We start from the raw sequence: 17,238 nt of genomic DNA, 5'->3' as shown, positions 1-17,238 counted from the left end.
CTATTCTGCGCGTCCTTGAATACTCCAAAAGATTTGACCTTTTCTTCATTTGAGAGCTCCTCCATCGATTCCACAACAGTGATGCAGTTCCTTATTGAGCAATCATCAACCTTGCTTGCCTCCTCCCTCTTCTTTGCTTCCTCCTCCTCAGATTGTCTTTTTCTCATCTCCAAGTAACTTTCCATCATATCAACAACATCATTCCTCTTATTCCTCTTCGGTGTCTTTTCTACTCTCTCTCTCTCTCAGTAGATTTGGTCTTCTTGACATTCTTTTCTCCATTAGCTCTTGAGGTGATAGTAATATGGCTTCCCTGATTTTCATGCTCCACTGCATTATCTTCATCTTGAACTTCAGTGGTCTCATCATCATCAGCAACCCAATTTACATCAGGAAAAGAGTCACTTCTCTCAAGATATTCATTCACTTGTGTGAGAGTAGCATGTTGGAATGGCTCAATAGAAGTGAAATTCATGTTGCCCTCAGCAGTTTGGCCTATAAAAAAGGTTGCAATTCACTACCCATACAAAAGTTTCAGTATATACCTATTAGGGAAAATACTAGATCCGAGAAGGGAGATGCATAACTAATGGAACATTGATCATACTGCACCAAAAAAGAATGTGTTCACTAGCAAACAGAATCAGCCATTTAAAGCCTCAATCTTAGTAAACATCATGAGCAACCAAATAATTTGGCATTGATTTCCAATATGCGGATATGAGAAATGTCAATATGCATAACTAATCAGCTATGTTACTGTTGTTTCCTAAGAGGACTACATCATACAAAAGGAACATAGTACAGGTGCAGGATATGTGAAGAAGCCAAAGAAAGAAGGTAGCAGTGCCAAACAACGAGAGAAGAAAACAAATAACAAGGTTGGCTGCACTGAACGTAAGCACAAGGAATCAAAGAATTATGGCATCAAGTAAATTTACCATCATAAAGTTCACCCAAGGATTCAAAGAGAGGAAAAGATTTGTTTTTGCTGAACTTCCTTACTTTCTCATTTGACTACACAAGATACAAAAACAGATAATTATGGCATGAATACAAATAATAGTGATTTGAATGAGGACAAAACAATTATGCTCAAAATATCATACTGTAATTATGTTTGCCCAAACAGCATCATCGGCAACAATCATGCACCGTTGATTATCCCAAGAAGCTCCACTCTGTTTCCTTGCCTCCTTAAGCAACCTATAATCTCGTTTTAACTCCTTCTCCTTATCTTGGATCTGTTGCTTATTCATGGTGACATAGGGATGTCTGTCACGAAATTCTTTGACGACCTTGTTCCATGCTTCACTTGTCCACCCGTTTTGGCACCGGTAATGTGGGTTATTGTGCTCATGAAGTAAATCAACTAAAGCCTTTTCTGGTCCCGGGTTCCATGAAGCTCTTGATTGTTGAGCTATTAGACAAAATTAGATTATAGTAAGTAAAATTTGTAATCATTAATATGAAAGGAAAATACTTCACAAAAAAACAAGTTAGATACTACCTTTTGGAGAAACCTTCTTCTTCTGTATGCTACAGCTCTTTGGTGATGCCTTCTTTTGTAGATGCCTTTGTTGCTGCTGCAATAGGCTTGCTTTCGGAGATAGTCTTCCAAACATCATAACTATATTGCAATATTTTATTGAATGAGAAAATACAAACTACGTTGCTTACTATTAATTTGTCCATATCATAAATGTTGATTGCATAAATAAATACAAATAATGCAAAACCAAAATATTATCTATACTATTCTTGCTAGTTACGAACATAATCTTCCCACATCTTCTTAGCAATCATATCTCTAATATTATTCCCACTGATCATTTGATTGCTAAGAGATGGCACATCATTTCGGTATTCACTGTCACCTTCTGGTAGATCGACAAAATTAGTAGGTTCTATATTATCAGGTTGGTTGTCCAACCAGCCCTCATCACCATTAAGCAACCGGATCATGTTGTGGAACACCGCAGCAGCTGCTGGAATCCGCACTTGGTTCTTTATCCGATGGAAAGTGCCTACTTTCAGGATGGGAAATCGCTTCTTTAGAACCCCTAGAGCTCTCTCTACATGGTTTCTCAGAATGGCATGGCGATGATTGAATAACTCCTTGTAGTCTCTAGGTCTACGATGACCACGTCCAAACTCCTTTAGATGGTACCGAACACCACGATAAGGAGTAATGAACTATGGTGTGTTGGCATAACCACCATCTACTAGAAAAAATTTACCATTTGGGACTTGAAAGCCACTATTCATTGCTGATCTAAGGACCCTAGCATCGGTTGCAGACCCCTCCCAACCACATGAGATAAAAGTGAAATTTAGGTCGAAATCACAAGCAACTATCACATTTTGGCTCAAAGTCCCTTTTCTGTTCCTATAAGGAGCTGCCTTCTCTCCATCTATAGTTATAGGAATGTGAGTGCCATCAATAGCCCCTATGCAATTCTGCAGCAAAAAGGGAAGAAAAGGACAGAATATGCATGAGTTATTTAATTGGAAAAGGAATAGATATTCATTTCTAGTTTGAGTGCCAGATTCACCTTGAAGTAAGGAAAGAAGCGAGGATTTGTTCTAATCTTCCAATGCGTTTGGTCGGCATGAGGAAGCTTGAGAAATCTATAGGTGAGAGCTGGGATTATCTTGAAAATAGACTTAATATGCCGATGAAGTGTAGACCCACTATGCTTGAATTCATATTGTAGATCTTGAAAGCTTGCATTGTGAGCGAGCATGAACATAAATATCCCAAGTTTCTCCTCAATCCTCAAGCCTCTACTATCCTTTAACAACTTTTCCTCTCTAAGATAATTCGCTATTGTCTTGAAAACATGAGGCTCCATGCGGAATGCAACTTTACAATCCATTACATGTCCTTCAAGGATTTCTTGAAGCCGCTCTTTACCGGATAGTCTTGAGATATGTCTAGGTATTTTCTCACTATTTGTCATACCGCACAGCATATACATCGCAGGAAAAACAAAAAGCATCATATCATCGTCCTCTTCTCTCCTCCTTTTAATTTCATCCGCCATTCTCGAACTGATTTTATCACTAAAAGAGATATAGAATTACTATACTTTAAACTATGTGTGAGAACATAATAATATGCATATGTATTACAATATTATTAAACATGAAATTAGAGGCATTCAAGGTGGCTACATGCATAAATACTTTTAATACTTTCAGCAAATAAACAGTCTGCAATGGAAGGAGGGGGATCAATAATGTGTTCAGATTTTGACTAGTTCCAGAAGTACTTTGTGTACTTAGTTTTGTTTAAACCTCAGAGATAGCAACTTTAATAAAGTGAGGATATCCTTCTAGGGTAGGATGTTTACTTGAAAATAACAGCCTCCTGTTCACTAGCAAAAAAAAACTGAGACCATCTGCCACCTGAGCAAGATCACATAACATTGTACCTACAATCTCTCTCTCTCTCCAACTTCAAATTACTTCTGTTACTCTAGTAAATATGCAGGGGCAAGATTAAATGCTTCATATCAGGCAAATGTAAGTACAACTGTATTTAGTTTTTTCTCAAATACCTTGAGTAATATCAACTCCTTCAGCTTTACTTTTGCCAACCCCACACGCCTGTGCCTCTCCTGAAATTTAATTCAGCACAACAGATTATATTTTTGTCATTCAATAGCAATTTATATAGCTTTGTATGGTATGACCTCTAGTAATATATCTGAACACCCAGTTTCCTGAAACTAGTTGTGAACATAGTAGCAGTTCAGAATAGATAAATATGCTAAATTGATTGCTAAGAGTAAAATAGGTATTCGAACAAAAGATGGACAGCTACATTTCTCAAGTTTTAACAAGGGCATTTTGCTAAACAAAAAGCCATGGAAAAAATTACCAAAACTAGAATGTATACTACAGTGTCCACCTGACCACCTCATAGCATGACTTTAAAAATTTTTGTATCTTCTTGCTCATTCAATTGGCATATAGTATTGGTCGTTCAATCTGAAGCTCAAATGACCTTGGCCAAAAGCAAAGTGATGCATTCTAGACAGCAACAACAGAGTGCACTAGTTTTTATTTTTTAGGTGTGCTCCCACTGCATCTACAATAATTCCTGGAGAATTAACAAACCAGGTTTCTCCCTCACAAAAAAAAGAAAAGAAAGAAGAGAGCCCATGTTCAGAAATATAGGATATGCCAATTCAAATATATATTTCCTTGATTACAGAGCAACTGATAGGCAAGATTTGCGCACACACACAGAGATGTGCATGGAATTTTCTGTGGTTTCAGGTTCTACTACTACAAACCACATCACCCCTCCTTCTAAGCAGAACATGACTGATACTTCAATCCATACAGCCACTCAATACATCAACTAGCAACAAATTCATCCACTAGATAAGTCACAAAATCTTTTCTGAGTGGGAAAAGAGGAGATCAAGAATCAGACCTGCTTCTTGGTGTCCGGGCTGTTGCCCTCGACCTTGCCCTCTCCCGCAACCGGTGAATCCGAAGCGAGGAAGGAGAGATGGCGAGCGCCGGCGACTGGCTGGGATGGAGAGCGGGAAGGAGAGCGGTGGCGGCGGCTGAAGCGGGATGGAGACCGGCGGCGGCTGAGGACGGGATGGAGACCGGTGGCGGCTGAAGCTGGATGGAGATCGTCGGCGACCGAGGGCGGGATGGAGAGCGGCAGCGGCTGGAGATATGCTGCTCCTGGATCTCCACCCTAGAGCCGCCTCCCGGACCTCGCGTCGCCTCCCGGACCTCACGCCGCCTCCAAACCCTAGCGCAGCGAGGAGTCGAGGAGGCCGAGCGCTGCGGCTGGCTTGGAAAAAAAAATCGTCTCCGAGGCGATTTTTCTCTCCCCGTGGGATTGGTGTGGATTGGGTGGAGAATTACTCCCACCCCGGCCCAGGCGAACGCATACATGGGCCACGGAAGAAAATTCGACCCGGCCGGGATGGCACACGGGGATGTTGGCCCATTCCCCCCCAAACCCAGCCTAAAAGAACAAGGCCTGAAGATTGGGGGCCCTGTGCGATCGCGTTGGTCGCACTCCCCCGGGACGGCTCTGAGCTTGAATAAAAACTTCTGCACATATAAAGATTCCAACGACAGTAAGGTTGTGACGTTGTCCTTCCACGAGGCATCTGCATAGCATCTGGTGCCTAACGGAATAGGCAAACAGTTGTGAAAAGCATTTGTATTATCTGTTAGAGTAAAATCCATCACCGGTCCCTAAACTTGTACCGCTGTGTCATCCTGATCCCTAAACTCGTAAATCGATCGTTCAGGTCCTCAAACTTGTTTGACTGTGTCATCCCGGTCCCTAAACTTACAGATCACTCGTTTAGGTCCTCCAACTTGTTCAGTTGTGTCACCCTGGTCTCTAAACAGGACGGTCTAAAAACTTTATATTAAAAAATAATTCATAACTTTTTCATGTGAACTTTAATGAAGATAAACTTTATATCAAAATTGTAGCCCTCGACGCGACCTACAACATTGTAGTTGAGAAGTTTTTTAATTAAAACTGTTTAGGGTCCCAAAATATTGTTGCATGTTTATAGATTTTGAAATTTTAATTTTAAAATTACATTTTGGGAAAAAAATGACTTAAAATAAAAAAAAATTCAACTACAAAGTTGTAGATCGCGTTGAGGGCTATAAGTTTGATATAAAGTTTGTCTTCATTAGAGTTCACATGAAAAAGTTATGAATTTTTTTAAATATAAAGTCTTTAGATCGTCCTATTTGAATTAGATGATATTCAAATCCAAGTTTAGGGACCAGGGTGACACAACTGAACAAGTTGGAGGACCTAAACGAGTGATTTGCAAGTTTAGGGACCGGGATGACACAGTCGAACAAGTTTGAGGACCTGAACGGTCGATTTGCGAGTTTAGGGACTGGGATGATACAACGGTACAAGTTTAGAGACCGGTGATGGACTTTACTCTATCTATTATTACCTCTGGTTCTTTTGAACTTTGTAGTTGCGTCAGTTGGGTGTAAGTAGATGCAGCATTATTACATATATGGGATTATTTGGATCAGGTGCAGTCACAATAGTGACCGTAACTTGCAGTAGTAGTACGCATCATTGGATATAAATTGAACGGCTCAGGTCGCACATGGTACTGTTCATATTATCGTATCAGCAAATACTGTTCATGTGGGTACTGTAGCTTTTGATCTGAACCGGTGATCACAAAAATGGATGGTCGAAGTTGTGTGCAGTTGTTAAATCACCTAATCCCAATTCATATACGTGGTATGGCTCCCATTCCTTTGATTTGAAAATGTAGTCATTTATGGCTTTCCAAATCTTCGAAAGCATGATAGAGATTTTTTATAGCGCATTTTCAGTTTTCATAGTAGCAAGCAAATAAGCCAAAATATCTTGCATTGTCTGCATTGGTGTGAGAGCATCTATTTGAAGGTGAAAATCAGATACAAACCAAGTTAGCCTTGAAAATTGACAATGAAAGAAAAGGTGAAAATCATCTACCTGCTGACCACATCTTGAACAAGTTGAGGCAATATTAGGGAAATTGTTTTTCCAAACTTCTTTAAGAAGATTGATTGTTAAAGTAGGAACAGAGGGTTGATGAGGATGAAGATGAGAGTGAACTTCTTTGTAAGCACTTTTTTGTTGCACTCACCTGATTGGGTATGTTTCCAGCAAAGTTGGTCCTCCAAAACTTGTGGAATAATTTGTACCTGTAAGATTGATTCAGTAGCTTTCTGATCAAACATTTGTGAAATTTTTTCAGTGTCCCATCTCTTATATATCTTGATAAAAAAATCAGCAATATTTATAAAGGCAATAGGTATGGAAGAGTATCGAGGACAAGGTGAACATGAAGACATGGGTGCACAGTGAAGATGGCATGGACACGGTCGGGCCTTCACGCTCGTGCCAAAATTTGGTAAGGCTATTTTGTTTTCAATCACAGGACGAGTAATTTCACCGTCCTTAAGAAAGTAGGTTAAAATAACTAAATTTTAAATTAAAATTTTTTTGGTACCTTGAGATATTTAGTATCTAGAGATATCAAATTTGTCATTAAAAATATATATCTCCAGATACCTTCTCAAGAATGATAAAATTATTCTTATAGGACTGACACACATTACTACACACGCAATACGTTCACATACTCACGAATGCATCTCCTAACAAACGGCACATTCCTAATATTGATAAAATTATTTTTAAAAGTCTACTTAATTACGCATGTGTAATATCCGTTGGCACCCAAACTTGAATATCGGTTGGTCCCTAAAATTAATCTTAAACCCTAGCATTCCACGAATATTTTAAGGAGAAAAACAAAAGACCATAATGCATTTAATTAATATAAAAGTTGTATTTGTTGAATTTGTAGATGTGGGGTATTGAAGTAATGAAATTTCTCGTTTTGCGAATTGGTGGTAGCCAAGAAGGTAGAAGTTGATTTATTTTGCGACAAACTTCAATCTTTATAAGTTGGTTTATTTCGGGACAGAGGGGAGAAGTGCCGTACAAGATGACCTGGTTGTCCAGACTTATTAATTAACAAAATAAAACACGTGTAGTGTCGACGTGTAGTGTGGGCATGTCGGATCGGCGCGCACACACACGCGATGATAACATGATAGCCAGCCGGCAGGTAGATCGAAAATATAGGAAGGAGCTTAATTAGCCATGGATGGCGCGCAGGTAGCTGCTTCATTCAGTTGCGCACCCAGAGCATGTCGTCCTGAGGCAGGAAGTGGCAGACTGCCACCTTCCCGGGCGCCACGCCGAGCCTCTTGTACGCCTCCGCCACCGCCACGCCGTGCCCGTCCACGTCCCCGTGGCACGCCGCCACCGCCTCCGCCATGGTCCCGTCGGCGCCGGCCAGCGTCACCGTGTACGCCGCGCCCTTGATCCCGTGCACCCCGAACACGGCGTACGCGTAGGGCATCCTGTGGCATGCCACCATGTCGCCCCCGGGCACCGGCACGGGCCTCACGGCCTCCACCCTGTACGCCTGCCTCGGCGTCGGCCCGGCCCTGTTGACCACCTCCGTGGACACGGCGTGGACGTCGCGGGTGCCGAGGCTGGAGGCGACGAGCTCGACCATGGACTCGAGCGACGTGGCGCAGTAGTGCTTGTGCTTGGGCGCCGTCTCGCTGGCGATCCGCGCGGCCTCGCACACGGCGAGCGTGGACCGCATGGCGTCGGCGGTCGGCGAGCCGGCGGGGATGGAGAGCTGGGAGAGGATCTCCGGGAGCTTTTCGGAGGCGAACGGGACGGAGTCGGCGCGGCCGCGAGGGAGCAGCGCGGCGCCGGCGGTGGCGCGGGTGAAGTGGAGCGTCATCTTGGAGCCCGGGAAGAGGTCCTTCTCGAGGAAGAACACGGAGCCCACCGTATCCTCCTTATCCTTCGAAGCTGAGGCCGCTGAGCTCGCCGGGCTGATGAGGTCGCGAATGGCGCCGGGCATCGGCGAGGTCGGGAGCGCGATCTTCCAGTACATCTCCGCCGGCGACGCGGCATGGCTGGCTCCCGCGGCTGCGACCTGAAATGCAGTCAGAAACAAGTTGAATTTAAAACGGTTAACTTCAGATATATATATATATATATATATATATATATATATATATATATATATATATATATATATATATAGATATATATATATATATAGATAGATATATATATATATATAGATAGATATATATATATATATATACCTGAAGTCAGAAACTAGTTGAATTGAAAACTATCAAAGCCAAAAGTTGCAACTGGAATAAGTACTAATTGTATTACGTTCTCATCAGAAATTCAATGAACTCCATATGTTGATCCATCAACCATCTTAAGGTAAACATGTTGATCCAGTTAGTTTAAAATTTTAGCTAGGGTTCCCCGCAAAAAAAAAAGGTTAGGGTACGTAATTTTAACTTAATCTTCAATCTCTAAATAATATATATCTCTCTCCCAACTTATCTCTGTTCTAGGCTTCTAGCTCAAAACAACTAAACCATACAAAGAGCGATATATATGTGTGTCTGCTCACCAGAAGGAGAAGGAGAGCAGCGAGAGACCTAGCCATGCTAATTAACGAGCTGTCAAGGACACAAGTATATGATCTAATTCACTGATAAGAGTGAAACTGAGCACAAGCAGTTCATAGCTTTTGGGAGCTATTTATAGATCAGGGAAGCGGGAAGAAGACGAACAAATAATACATTGCATTGGCCCCACTGGATTATGCAGAATAAAAAAATATGTCATGTAGCAAAGATGCTATATCACATTCACGATCATGCCGGATATCTCTATTATTGAGCAACTAGGAGGGTAGCCTGCGCATTCGCGCGGGCATATATTGTAGTGTATTTCAGATATATACTTATAAGTAATAGACCGATTGTGTTAAATGTCGTATTTGTTATATAGCAAAATATGGCATATTGATATTATATATATTGTTGGTTTGATTATAAACAGAGTAATAGTTAGATTAGAAATCAGACGTGGAGCTTATAATTATTGATTATTTCTCTTTTAGTTATACAAAATAGGAACGAGAGAGTAATGAAAAGCGTAGAGCTCGAGCTAGAGTGGGTGTGTAGTGATGGACGCATGTGAGGGTGATGTGGAGTGGATTTTTTTTTGTAATTTTTCTAATTGATTTAAGTGAAAGCCAATTATTAGATGTTATTTTCCTTGGATTTGTAAGATTTTTTTTTAAAGTTGTAACATGTCATGGATTAAGATTTTTATAAAAATAGATTTGATAGTTGAAAATAATATTAGTGATACGTGGTAACTTAATATGGCTCTAAAAGGTTATAAAAGTTGACTTTGTACTTTCCTAATTTTTATTATGTAGAATGATTAACATGACATAATACTTGTTGTCAATTTTTTAATATTTCAGTGTTGTTTGCTTGTTGGCCTATGTTCAAATTACGTATTTTAAATTTTACATAGTAAAATATGAGTAATATAAATCAACAATTCAAATAAATTAAAAATCGGATGTTATTAGGTTGTCATTGCTGACGGTAGTTATAGACCAATTTTGACTGTCAATACTTTTGTAGATAATGGAGAACTAGCAATGCTTGCATGCATATTTATTTAGAAATAATCTAGTTCCACTTGTACTTGATAAAGTAAGTATTTGTTTACAAGAGATCATCACATAAATGGAGGAGAAATGATTGAAAATAACCGTTTAACCAATCAGAGGTCGACATGTGGCAGATATATGGATGGATGTGCCCAGAATCTCATTGAAACACCTACAAATGGGCCCAACCACTATGCCACTGGGCCGAGGATCTGTCAGGAGACGTCTAGGACGAAGGACTGGCCCAGGGAGGCCAACCACGGTTCGGCCAACCTTGGGTTCCGCTGACCCATGCCTGGCTCCGATCGCCCAGGCCCAAGCCGAAGGCGGTTACATACCGATCTTCTAATGACGGTTGTACTGGTATTGGCGCTCCAATCATCATACTCAATCTATAAAAGGACCTCCCCAACTTCACTTCAATACACACCAAGAAGGAAATCAAGTGAAGAAGCTCTCTTAGGCTGAGTTCGGGAATGAGGTTTGGGAACCCTCACTCCCTGGCACGGAAAACGGAGCAGCGATTAGGGGGTAATTAACTAAGTATTTGCTTGTTTTTTCAAAAATGGATTAGTATGGATTAGCAAAAAATACACCATTTAGCAGTTTGAAAAGCGTGCGCGTGGAAAACGAGGAAGGGAAGTTGGGAACAGGAGGTAACGAGCGCAACCCTAGTTTACATATTTTGCTCTAGTGCTAGTAGAGTTAGAATTAAATATTCTTCCTTAGTTCTTCATGTCTTGCAGAGAAGTCGGGTATGGTTCTAGTAGCTCTTCCTCTCTTGTAAGACTTTATTCAATAATTAAATATTGTTTTTTATATAGTTTTGGTCCTTTACTATACTTGCATAATTATTCGAGTACCAACTTCGGTTTATACTTGACTCGTATTTATTATGTAGCTAGCTTACTGGAGATATGCAATGGTATTGGCTTAGTGTTCATTTATTTGGTAATATTTAGTAATGTAAGCGCGGTGATTAGATTATTAGATATCATTAAGTGGTGCTATATGCCACGCATACGTAAAGATAGGCCGCTGATGCTGACAACTCAATACGTGTATTCGTTCACGTGCGTAGATAGGGCTAAGAAAGGTTCCGGGTGCGGGTACTTCTCCATATCTTTAACCGGTTGGATAGTCATGACGGATTGTCGTAAGAAACTCGACAATTTGGGGTGGTTTCTCGATATACCAGTAGGCATAGTTGTACATTAGCAAGCATATACTAAAATAACTATATATTAAAAATATAGAAATGATGCTTTTCTTTATTCTTCTCTAGTTAGCCTAGACTTATAATTTAGTGAGAGTACTCTAAACTATCCCTTCTATGTGTCATTCCTCTCCCCTTCCTACTTTGTATGACTAAAAGAGAAATAATCTATAATTAATTATAAGCTCCACGTCTGATTTCTAATCTAACTATTGCTCTGTTTATAATCAAATCAACGATATAAGATTCATATACCTATATTTTGCTATATAACAAATACGACATTTAACACAATCAGCCTATTACTTATAAGTATCTCAAATACAACCTATGATACATGCCCGCGTGAGTGCGCGGGCTACCTTCCTAGTTTTCCTAAAAGCTACAACTACAATAGCTCAATCTTCCCTACAAGCTGAACTTCTGGCTCTACAATTGACAATATAAGTGGCGATATTTCTTGATTTTGCAGGTACCATATTTTTAACGGACAACGAGACGATCGCAAATACAATGAATATGAGACATTTTGAAGCTGATCCAGCCTATTCGAATCTTCAGCGGTTACTGAGTTAAATTCAAGCAAATATTCCTTTTAGCTTATTGCAGGTGTTGTGGTCTTGTGGATAACGAGAGAGGTCAATCGCATGGCTGACAAGTTAGCAAAAAATGCGAGAGATGACCAATGAAATCCAGCATTTGTTTTGCCACAATATCGCCAACCTAGCTTATCCAAGCAGAAGGTGATTTGCTAAGGATATGAAAGACCATTTCAGTACGTACTCTAAATTGTATGAAAACCATGTAATTAATATGTTTGAGCAATGGAATAAAGTTTGAGTTCTAAAAAAAATTGCATCCTTTTCATGTTCTAATGCATATCATCTAGAATATGCTTAATGCTTGGGCTGGAATATATATACACGGAATGGTCATCGTAGGCGGGCCTGGCCTGAGTAAGGTGTAAACATATCCGAGCCCTTAAATGGCCTTCCTGTGAAAAACCAAGTCCTCTTCATAGGCAGCCAGTTTTACAGCCAGCATACTATAGATGAAAACGGAGCGGATAATTCATGGATAGTCCGGATAAAGATATTTTTTTATATGAATGTGAATATGGTATATCAGAGTTTTCGATGAATATGAATAATAGAAGGATATCCGATGAACAAAATGCTATTCAGATATCCACTGAAGGCATGAGACATATCTCATTTCTTTCTAACTCTAGACCTTCAACTTACTTCTTTAGAATTTTAATAGTAGCCCATCTCATGATACTAGCCCACACTATTAATATTACTTAAATATTTAAATATTTTTTTGTAAATTTTACTATATTTTATATTATAATTTCAGTTAGACATGTATTTATATCAACTCTGATGTACATGTTAAACTTAATTAGCATTGTTGACTCTATGATCAAACTTATTATATAAAACGATATATTTATATATGATAGTATTTGTTTCTATTAGAAATTGAAGTGTTTTTCATGTTCTGAGAAATATTTATTTCCCTATTCGTGTCCGATCATATTCGATCTTTATTCATATTCGAGATAATTCATATTTGTTTTCATATCCGAGCTTTCGTATTCGTTTTCCTATCCGACAGAAAATACGGAAAGAAATATTGTATAAGCATTATCCATCCATATCCGCTCCATTTTCATCCTAAGCACATACAGGACACTCAGGAGACCCGCTTGCGAAAAAAAACTCAGGTGGAGTGCTTAAGAACCTATTTGTGAAGATGACTTTTTCGCGGGCAGCCCGTATACTCTCGGGAGCCTATCGTATTACCGGCGAGCCTTCTCATGGCCGGAAACGGATCCTCTGACTTTGGATGGAAAGTCACGGTCTTGCAATTCACTTCATCCCAGCCAACCACTGCATCCAACGGCACACATCCATCTTCCCCTCATTTGCCTGCATATGTTGGGAGTAGCTAAGAAAATATTTTACGTAGTGGTGTATACAACCGTGTAACATTGTCATACAAGATGTATGGATCGATGAATCGTACATGCAGACTTATTAACATGCTGCCACAAGTATAGTAGTGGCATTTCGGGTCGTCGCATACACATATGATAAGACATGATACGCATATAGCTCCAAAATATAGGAAGGAGCTATCTTGAGATCACACAATTTTTATCCCCTTTCACGCGCGCGCGCTCAGTTACGCACCCAGAGCATGTCGTCCTGTGGCAAGAAGTGGCACACCGGCACGCTCCCGGGCGCCACGCCGAGCCTCTTGTACGCCTCCGCCACCCCCGGCGCCGCGTCGGCGTGGCACGCCGCGAGCGCCTCCGCCCTAGTCCCGTCGGCGCCGGAGAGCGCCACCGTGTACGCCGCCGCCGTGGTCGTGTGGCACCCGAACACGGCGTACGCGTAGGCCATGCCGTGGCACGCCACCATGTCGCCGCCGGACACCGGCACGGGCCTCACGGCCTCCACCCTGTACGCCTGCCTCGGCGCCGGCCCTGCCCTGTCGACCTCCGTGGACACGGCGTGCACGTCGCGGGTGCCGAGGCTGGACGCGGCGAACTCCACCATGGACTCGAGCGACGTCGCGCATTGCTTCGCCTCGCCGGCGAGCGGCGCGGCCTCGCACTCATGGCGTCGGCGGCCGGGGAGCCGGCGGGGACGGAGAGCTGGGAGAGGATCTCCGGGAGCTTTTCGGTGGCCAACGGGACGGAGTCGGCGCGGCCGCGGGGGAGCAGCGCGGCGCCGGCGGTGGCGCGGGTGAAGTGGAGCGTCAGCTTGGAGCCCGGGAAGAGGTCCTTCTCGAGGAAGAACACGTTGCCCACCGTGTCCTCCTTCGAAGCTGACCCCGCTGAGCTCGCCGGGTTGATGAGGTCGCGGATGGCGCCGGGCATCGGCGAGGTCGGGAGCGCGATCTTCCAGTACATCTCCGCTGGCGACGCGGCATGGCTGTCTCCCGCGGCGGCGACCTGCAGTGCAGTCAGAAACAAGTTGAATTGAAAATTATTAACTTGATTTCAAAATATACCTACTTGCTAGCTAACATGCATACATACTTATGAACCAAAAGTTACAACGAAAGATAAGTAAAAAAAAACTTATATTACGTTCTCATCAGAATTCAATGAACTCCATGTTCATGAGTTCATCCATCAACCGTTTTAACTATGGGGCATATATTGTTCCTGTTAATTTAAATTCTAGCTAGAGTAATTTCAACTTAATTTTCAATCTCTAACTAATATATATATCTCTCACCAGAAGGAGTAGGAGAGCAGCGAGTGACCTAGCCATGCTAAATAACGAGCTGTCAAGGAAACAAGTATATGTTCTAATTCACTGATAAGAGTGAACTGAGCACAAGCAGGCCATAAATTTTGGGAGCTATTTATAGAGGAGGAGTGGGAAGATGACGAACACGTAATATATTGCATTGGCCCCACTGTGGATACGGAACGAAATATATACATATCAGTCTTATTATCAGATGTAGCAATGCTGCTACTCGATATATATATCGCATTCATGCGAACATGTCGGATGCCTCTATTATTGAGCAGTCTGATAGCTTAACAGCAATCATTCTGTGGCTGGGGTTACCCGTGTCCTTCTCGATATTCTTTGAATAATCCAACATGCATGTCTATTTCTAGTAATTTATGGATTCCCCAATAGAGAGATTTTAGTTTGGCTCAGTTCTATCCATGGACGAGGCCATGAGAACTTTTTTTTTTTACAAGCGGTTCAAATAGTTATGAATGTTTTTTTTTCAAAAAATTACAAAAGTAGGTTATTGTATCGCATGTTCATTGAAAAACAATCAAATTCAATATATGCATGGAGTAAAAAAAACAAATCAAATTGTAAAAGTAACCATATATACTTTCCACAATTTGATTTTTTTCTCGATATAGGTATTGAATATGAACTTGTACTAAAAGACGTAACAGTGCCGTAGGCAACAAATTTAATGAATCATAGGGAACACTCGACGAATACAATCCCTGTTGGTATTAATTTGTTATGGTCACACATAAATCTGCAAGTACATAGTTACCGATATAGCATTTCACATCAGAGTATTGTAAGTGTATTGAATCACAAGAAGCATATGTGTATAATCCAAGAAATAGGATTTTTCTAAGGACAACAATTAAGGATTTTTCTAAGGACAACAATTAAATGGTAGGCTTAGGAGAGATAGGATTCCTTTGGGTAAATAATCTTAGTTAAGTTAAGGTAAAACTCTATTAGTTTTTTTGAGCATCGGTTCACCCCTGTTTGCCAAGGGACTCCGACCTGTAGCTCTATGATGTACCCGAACGTGGAGGATTAAGAAGAACGGACATATTTGTCACAGCTGCCTATAATTCCATGGAGCACACAACAAATGATGGTAACCTCTAACCTAGATAGCACCTCTACAATATTGATTACAACTCGGCCAAAAACTTCCTTCTTTATCTAGAGTCTTAGTACTAGAGTACTTAATATAAATACTAAGCGATGAATCCACAATGATTAGAATATATCTTACTTAAATAACTGAAGTAAATACTAAAGAAAATCATGAATACTTACTTATATAAAAGAAGTATTTGTCGAGGTACAAGATAGGAGAGAGTGCCGACATCTCTAGCAATCCTCCAGTACACCCCATGGAGAGAATGTCGACATGCACTCCTCCGAAACTCGGAGGGAACTCCGATATTTTGGGCACTTTTTTCGGAGCTTTCCCTCACTATCTTCCTATATTCTAACTCTACTGTAGAGTAGGCTAAATATAAAAGTGAGTTGTACTCAACTTTTTGGTGTTTTGAGAGTGGAAACTTCTCCTTATGTAGCTTGGGAATCAAGCATAATCGCCATTGTGGAGGCCTGAGGAAGTGACACGTGGAAGCTGGCGGTGATTAGTCACACTCCAGGTTTGACTGAACCTTGGTTCAGAGGAACCACATTCACCGCCTTTCTTCATCATTTTCGCCTCAGTCACTATCCTGTGGGTCCTCATGACGGTGCATACTAAATTCGCTTCAATTATGTTAGTTTCATATGATTAGTTAGCCCATAGATTGGCCAGAGGTGTGTTTCTCTTCGCGTGGAGGGTGGTTTTCATCCATAATTACATGCATACAAATATTTCTTGGTATTTCTTACGACCACAGATAAATCCGCAAGCGCACGGAATACCGCTGTATCACTTCACCTTCGGGTGACCCCAAAAGGATATCGAACTCAAGGAACGTGTGTAATCCACCTAAGGATAAGACAATCCAAGGACAAGGTAGGCTAGGTAGGCTAGAGAGGACTTTCTATGTGTTTTAATTATCTAAGCTAAGCAAAGGTAATTTCCTATATGTTGCTTCGGGCATCGACCCCTGCTGGTCTACCAGCGTGGTTCCGGCTATAGCTCTATGATGTATCCGAACATGGAGGATTACTGAGACAGGATTCAGGGCTGTCACCACCTGCCGCCTACCTCTGACAAATCCGTGGGATACACAACAAACAAAGGTAATCTCTAACCTAGACACCACGTCTAAGTTATTAATTACTACTCTAATACTTGTACAGGAACTTCTTTCTTTATCTAGAGTCCTAGTACTAGAGCACTTAGTATGAATACTAAACAATGAACCTGCAAAGATGGAAATCTATCTTACTTAGACTAAATAATTAAATAACATAAGAAAGGAATACAAATGCTTACTTTTTAGAAGAAGTTCTCCGAACCTGGAGCAGAGTGTACCGACAACTCTGGTACTCCTCCAGAATTCCTCCTAAGAAGCTACACTCGTCGAGGTAGAAGTCGGATGAGCGCCAAACTTCCGGGCACTCCTCCAGAGCTTCCCCTCACTCTCTACCTTATTCTAATGTACAAAAGATACAATAGAGCCTGTTGTAATTCAGCTCAAAGTTG

At 41.2% G+C, this 17,238-nt stretch overlaps 2 protein-coding genes and 1 pseudogene across 3 annotated transcripts; all 3 read right to left on the bottom strand.

The window, feature by feature from the left end:
• Window positions 1-1,826: 1,826 nt before the first annotated feature.
• Window positions 1,827-3,062, bottom strand: LOC136356430 (uncharacterized). Its single transcript, XM_066310314.1, has 2 exons — window positions 2,556-3,062; window positions 1,827-2,460 (listed from the first exon to the last, which is right to left on the bottom strand). The coding sequence occupies exons 1-2, from the start codon at window positions 3,045-3,047 to the stop codon at window positions 2,197-2,199; spliced, it is 756 nt and encodes a 251-aa protein (XP_066166411.1). The 5' UTR covers window positions 3,048-3,062; the 3' UTR covers window positions 1,827-2,196.
• A 4,291-nt stretch (window positions 3,063-7,353) lies between these two features.
• On the bottom strand, window positions 7,354-9,148 carry LOC4338119 (BURP domain-containing protein 2-like). Its single transcript, NM_001402505.1, has 2 exons — window positions 9,045-9,148; window positions 7,354-8,543 (listed from the first exon to the last, which is right to left on the bottom strand). The coding sequence occupies exons 1-2, from the start codon at window positions 9,078-9,080 to the stop codon at window positions 7,716-7,718; spliced, it is 864 nt and encodes a 287-aa protein (NP_001389434.1). The 5' UTR covers window positions 9,081-9,148; the 3' UTR covers window positions 7,354-7,715.
• A 4,153-nt stretch (window positions 9,149-13,301) lies between these two features.
• Window positions 13,302-14,734, bottom strand: LOC4338118 (BURP domain-containing protein 6-like; annotated as a pseudogene). Its single transcript, XR_001545808.3, has 2 exons — window positions 14,577-14,734; window positions 13,302-14,287 (listed from the first exon to the last, which is right to left on the bottom strand). The product of XR_001545808.3 is annotated as a BURP domain-containing protein 6-like (transcript).
• Window positions 14,735-17,238: the final 2,504 nt, after the last annotated feature.

Source organism: Oryza sativa, chromosome 5 (genome assembly GCF_034140825.1).
Source record: "Oryza sativa Japonica Group chromosome 5, ASM3414082v1".
NCBI classification, from domain to species: Eukaryota; Viridiplantae; Streptophyta; class Magnoliopsida; order Poales; family Poaceae; genus Oryza; species Oryza sativa.
The sequence above is the reverse complement of the archived record's forward strand: the minus strand, read 5'-3'. Positions and strand labels throughout refer to the sequence as shown.